This window comes from Syzygium oleosum, unplaced genomic scaffold, assembly GCF_021117445.2.
Source record: "Syzygium oleosum isolate NSW1041296 unplaced genomic scaffold, Sole_v2.1 Sole_v2.02, whole genome shotgun sequence".
Lineage (NCBI taxonomy): Eukaryota > Viridiplantae > Streptophyta > Magnoliopsida > Myrtales > Myrtaceae > Syzygium > Syzygium oleosum.
This window is the reverse complement of record NW_026607486.1, coordinates 17,657,270-17,663,305: the sequence shown is the minus strand read 5'-3', so window position 1 is coordinate 17,663,305 and position 6,036 is coordinate 17,657,270. Positions and strand designations below refer to the sequence as shown.

The 6,036-nt window shown below is 42.0% G+C and overlaps 1 protein-coding gene across 2 annotated transcripts; it reads right to left on the bottom strand.

The window, feature by feature from the left end:
• Positions 1-987: 987 nt before the first annotated feature.
• On the bottom strand, positions 988-3,872 carry LOC115676726 (inositol oxygenase 1-like). 2 transcript variants are annotated; one of them, XM_056304141.1, is made up of 12 exons: positions 3,615-3,872; positions 3,500-3,578; positions 3,216-3,318; positions 2,676-2,757; positions 2,376-2,580; positions 2,191-2,250; positions 2,029-2,081; positions 1,792-1,914; positions 1,617-1,686; positions 1,440-1,518; positions 1,273-1,354; positions 988-1,185 (listed from the first exon to the last, which is right to left on the bottom strand). In XM_056304141.1, the coding sequence occupies exons 2-12, from the start codon at positions 3,528-3,530 to the stop codon at positions 1,159-1,161; spliced, it is 915 nt and encodes a 304-aa protein (XP_056160116.1). In that variant the 5' UTR covers positions 3,531-3,578; positions 3,615-3,872; the 3' UTR covers positions 988-1,158. The 2 variants fall into 2 exon arrangements, with proteins under 2 accessions (XP_056160116.1, XP_056160113.1); XM_056304138.1 differs by having other exon boundaries at positions 3,500-3,872.
• Between the last annotated feature and the right edge of the window lie 2,164 nt (positions 3,873-6,036).

Here is a 6,036-nt window from a genome sequence, read left to right as displayed (position 1 = left end):
TTAAATGTGATTTAATTTTAGTTTATTTTTAATCATGAGCGTACGTGCATATGATGCACACGCAATTCTAAAGTGGATACATGTTAATGTGCCAAATGATCTTGCACTCTTAGTTTTATAGAATTAAATTAATTAAAAGTGCACAAGGTCAACATTTGCAGCACACGATCAATAATGGTGATTATCGTGTGTGTTTTAATTAATATTAATTAATGGTGCATGCACACGGTCAGCACACGGTCAGCAATAGTTGCTGACCGTGTGCATCACCCACGACCAGCAACGGTTGCTGGTCGTGTGCCAAATGCACACACGATCAGCAACGGTTGCTGATAGTGTGAAGTGTGCCCCCGATCAGTAACCGTTGCTGACTGTGGGCATCACCCATGACCAGCAACGGTTGCTTGTCGTGTGCTAAATGCACATGCGATCAGTAACTGTTGCTGATCGCACAAATAAAGTGGGATCAGCAACAGTTGCTGAAGAGTGAGCAGAAAGAGTGCAAGTGAGAAGTGCAATATGTGTACTACGCCGTGACTGAAATATCGAAAGTGTGGAAAATTGTTGCCAAGAGATTGCTAGCATAATTATAGTGGTGATTATCTGCAAGTTCTTTCTTTCGTTCGTCGTGCGATTGGTGGTGTTTCTTAACTAAAGGTCCAACGGTTATGAGGCTCGAACTGAAGAATATCCGAACCAAAATCGTATTGGGCAAGCTACGAGAGGTTATCCGTTTAACCCCCTGTGATCTTCCGATTATTTATTGAAACGCACAAACAACGCCTTTGGAGATACATGAATTGTTATATCTTTTCGCTGCGTTTATATTTAATTTAATTATGCATATTCCGTCGAAAGCCAACACAGTTACCATGTATACTCTATAGGAAACTATTCTTTTGGGCTCTGTTTCCGGTTTAATTATCCATCAAAGTTACCATGTTGAGTTTCAATCAACTTAAACGACAGAAGAGGAAAAACCAGATCAAGACAAAAAGTGAACAGATGTTGCCTTTTATTGCCATGGACACCAAGAACATAGCACAACCCGTGAAATAAAACTTAATAAGGAAATCGATTGGAAAGGTAAATCCACACTAGAAGCCTAATTTGTCTCTTCCAAGACCTTTCCATGCTGATGCTCCCATCAAGGCCTATTCACCACTTGAGCTTCTCAGGGAAATACTGCAAATCAAAACTCCCATGTTGAGATCTAACAAATAACATGGACACTCTGGTGCTTGAAGAACTAAGGAATCAAGGGATACTTGCCTTCTTGATTAAGGAGAGGTAGTATGGCTTGACCTTCTCGACGTCAATCCGAACCTTGCTCTTGCTGTAGAGGTCGTATTTGCTGCGAGGTGATGATTAAATCAACAAACCCATATTGTAGGAAGCACGAAACTACTTATGTTTGCGTTATCGGATTGCTTCCTTACTTGAATATCTTGAGCCACTTCAGATTCTCGACGTCTTCTTCGTTCATCAGGTGCTCATATGCTCCGGCTCTGTGTAAAGCTGATAAAATATCAACAGGTTCGAAAAGTATCAGAAATCGAGTCCAGGGTTCTTTATTCTAAAATTTGAGGAGCAAGAAAGAGAATGCTGTGTCTCACCGTAGAACGAGTGGTATCTGATTATGAAAAGGCCTGCTGAAGGCAGAGTACTCTTGTTCTCCTTAGCCACCTATACACCGAGATGATACATAAGGTCAGAACCCTAGAAAGTTACACTGAGACAAATATACTCTAATTCGCTAAGCTTATTTATGTAAAGTCCCAGATATACTACCAAGTACATATAGTCATCATGCCCCCACGACATCATCACATTATTGAGTCCACAGCCCTCTGAATATACTCCGTATTTGGTGTTATAGGCGGGATTGTAGTAGTCAGGGTTCTCCTTGAAATACTGCGAGCAAAAGCTTATTTCGTATTAATATCTTTGGAGGTACTTGGATCAGACTACTATTTTTTTTTTTCGATCAGACTAGTATTGCCACATATCACATGAGTATCTAAATACCTTGTGATGGACAACTGATTCATCGAAAGCGCACCCGACAGGGAATGTATCGCCTAAAATGATATGTTCGATGAGTTAAGAATTCAAAATCAAGGGCATGTCCGAAGCTCCAATAATCAGTATGAGCAAAAACCCTTTCACGAATATTCAATATAATATTACCTACAACAGCCCATTGAGAAAGAGCTCCGAAGCTAGGATGAAGAAGTACCTTGCCAAGATCTAAAACAAGAATTGCATTTATCTCAGGTTACTATAGATATACGTTTGCGAACCAAAAACATCAGCATATTCAAAGTTAGAATCAACCAGATTCTGGAGTCCCTGTACTCGATAAGATAACATACCATGAATGAGGCCAGTCAGGTGAAGCCAATCCTCGTTGGGATAATCCTTCCTGATGGCTTCAGCTGTCTGCAGCAGATGCTCAATTTGAGGTTCGTCCAAGTCCGGGTCGCTCTCGTCGACAAACTCATTGAGAAGTTCACAACATTCCCATATGCTCATCTCCACCCTGGTCAGTTTTCCATACTCTTCTCTCATCCTCTTGACCTGAAACGACCATGAGGCCACATTAGACTTAATTTGTGAAGTCGGATGACAGAGACAAAATTTTCTTCCGGAAATAGTTTTGACTGCTTGCTTACAAAGTCATACGTTTGGTTGATATGATTGGTCCTGTAGAACTGCTCCACGCTCGTCTGCCGCTCACTTTCTGCATTGTAGTCCCTGTGTCACATTTCAAAGATCGATTAGCACGCTCATTCACCGGTCACTAAAAGGGGATGCATGCAAAAAAAGAAGTGTCAATAAATGGAATCGGTCCTCGAATGATGTCATTATGAATTGATTCAACACTCATAGGCCATCCTGTTCAGTCCATTAAGCCAAACTATACTCGTCTCCATCAATTGCATAAGCCTACCACATTTCTTTTTTTAGCCAAAGAGCCTACCACATTTACTCCTCTAATTTCCCCACGAAATGTACGATGGATGCAAAACACATAAAACCCTGAGGTTCTTTTTATGTTAGTTACCATTCCCTAGCTCCTCACACTATATCCAAATCCCATGACCAATACCCATTTTTGCTCTGCCATACGAGAACCATAGGAGACATTCTATATGCTTATGTTTAAAATGAACTATCAATAAAGCAAAGAAGAAGAAGAAGAAGAGGAATACCTGAAAGTTTGGCCGAATGAATTAGTCTCAGGCACCACAAACCCACCATCCAACACCAACTCATTCTCTTCCACATCAACCTTGTTCTCCACAACCTCCAATTCTGCAGAAAAGAAAGAGAGAAGCAGAGAAAATGAAGTCAACACCACGAACTAACTCAACGAGCACATCAACACCACTCTCTCGTCCACTGCCTAATTACTTTCTCCAAAGCACTAAAACCGTCTAAAGTGAATCAAGATGCGATTCTTTCTGCCCCACACAATCACTCGAGAAAGAATTACCGAGCTCAGGCTGCTCAACGATGACCGTCATCCTCAATCGAACTCGAACCAAACGAAGTCAAGAACCGGGCCAAGAACAAGAACAAGAACAAGAACACGAACACGAACACGAACACGAACACGAGAGAAGGGACAGATTTGAGCTTGAATTGCTCGCATTTTGGAGGAGGCGAGGAGGGGCTCCATTTATAAGTGGCCGGAAAGTCCTGGCCTGAGAATTCCCAGTGTCGGAGTCCTTGCCATGAAAAAAATTCTTCTCGCTCGGGGAGTCCTTCCGTGAAAATCACTCCAAAAAAACATACCCAACTTGACGATATCCCTCGCCTCGCGACGTCCTGAGTTGCAACTCCTTTCTCTCGGCTTGGAAGTCCGAATCAAGAATCTCGATCTTTTGCCAAAGAGAGACAGATCAATGATTGAGTAGCTGTCGTCCAAAACCAAGCTTTTCTTGTCCTTTCTTCTTGTCCTTCTGCTTCTTCTGGCTACAAGTCCCATCTCAGCCGTTAGCGCGCGCGCGGGACCTCGTCCGGGGCCCACCGATCCAACGGTCGAGGGGAAACGAGCGCCGCGAGATCCGGATGCACGCGAAGATATTTCCTCCGGGGGCCCCTTGGTTCCTCAGCGCTGAGTCGGATTGTCAGGTCAGGTTGGATTCGACGGTCGGAGATGGAAGCTCGGGACGGCGCGGGGCCCACGTGACGTGGAATCCATTCACGCGGGATGATGACCCGTGGGCCCCCCCACGCTCACGGCCAAGGTTGTCGTTTTGCGAGTTCTCTTGTTTTTTTCCGGAGCTGTTCGAGGGTTTTTCGGTTTTTACTTGGGAAGCGACTGTTGTTTCTTGTTTCCGGTTTTTTGGGGATTGGCCTTGTGATCTCATCCTTAATCTTATCTAATCACCCGTGGAGTCGCATAATTGAGCTTATCCAAATTTTTGATCGAGACTTAAAGATCTAATAAATCGCGGGATTTGTGCCGATCGAGACTTCAGCGCACAATGACTAGTCCACCTCCTTAAATGATCTCAAAAGGCGTAATTTTCAATATGGGGCTGTCCATTCCGAATTTTATCCCTGAATTGTCAGAAAGAAAATCCAAACGAGGAAAGTCCCAATCTAAGTATTTAGTCCGCTGGCTTCGGAAATTTTTATTTTCGATTTTTCGGTCGAGGACTACGGGCTGAACTGGATCGGAATAGATCTTCAATATGAATTATGGGCTTTGTAATGAAAATTTGTATGAATTGAGAGAGGGGTCCGATGCTATATAAAATCGGCGTAAAGACAATTCATCATAGGTCATATTAGCAGTGTAATTATTTTCCAGAAACTAGCTGCAAATATTTTTCTTTTTCTTTTGACCGAGAAGGCCAACTTCATATGATTAGACCCTAGGTCATCATTTGCAGAATTCATACAGAATTTTTTTTGGGATAATTTTGTGAGTACATGCTAACATATCCGAATCTCCATTTCAAGCGAAAAAATACCAAGAAAATGCCAAAAAGGAAAAGGTGGTGTTTATTTGGGAAATTGCAGATGATAGTTTCCTATTGTCCACATGGATGCCTATAATTCACTTGCCTAATTTTACTACCTCGGACATAGTAACGCCAACTAGGCCAAGGAAAAAGAGAATGAATATATTTGTTCTTTTCTTGAATAAGTAAAAGCTTCCTTTTCGGGGGGGAAAAAAGATAAAATTTGAAGGGGGGCAATGCTTATTCTTGGCAAGCCTCGAGAGAGCACGTTCTACTTCGAGACATTCCTCACGTGTCAAATTTTCAATGTTCGCGGACAGTCCACGCACGATGGGCTCGCTCGGAAGGCATGGGCCATATAGGTATGGGCCTGGCCCAAAAGGCTTTTTCCCAAGCCATGAATGCATTAATGAAGTCTCCGCAAATTGCAATTCAATCCTCGTTTTCCCCAAAGTTGACTTTAGGGCACACAAGCTTTTTGAGGAATTTGAGGATGGCAAAATTCTCCCCGGGTCCGACCCCAATCAAGGATTAAGGATTAAGTTGTTTCGCCGAAAATGGATGGTTTGAAAAACGTTTTCCTAAAAATAATTACTTATATCGCTTGAAATAATTAATCGATGAAAATTATTTTCATTATCAATAACAATTTATGTCTGAACATTTTCGTGGACAATGAAAATATTTTCGTTCATTTATTTTTTTAAGTAATACAAGTAATTGTTTATAGGAAAATTGTTTTTCGAATCATTCATTTTCCGTGAAACAAACACACCCTAAGTATATATTGATCGGGTAATCTCCAAGTCCACAGGTAATTAGCGACTTTTCGAGAGTTAATTTGATGCTAATAACCTTCAATGGCGTTCTTAACTTCGCTAAAATCTTTTGATAGATCAGTTAAACGAGGGAGAGCCAACTTTCTACAGATGGAAAGGAAGAAGTAAAACCTACCATTCAAATGCCTGGCATGGCGTTCCCTCCCATGACAGGCAGGTGACGATGGCCATCAAATAGTCAAACCCTGCACGATGAAGATTTCATACCCTTTTCCATT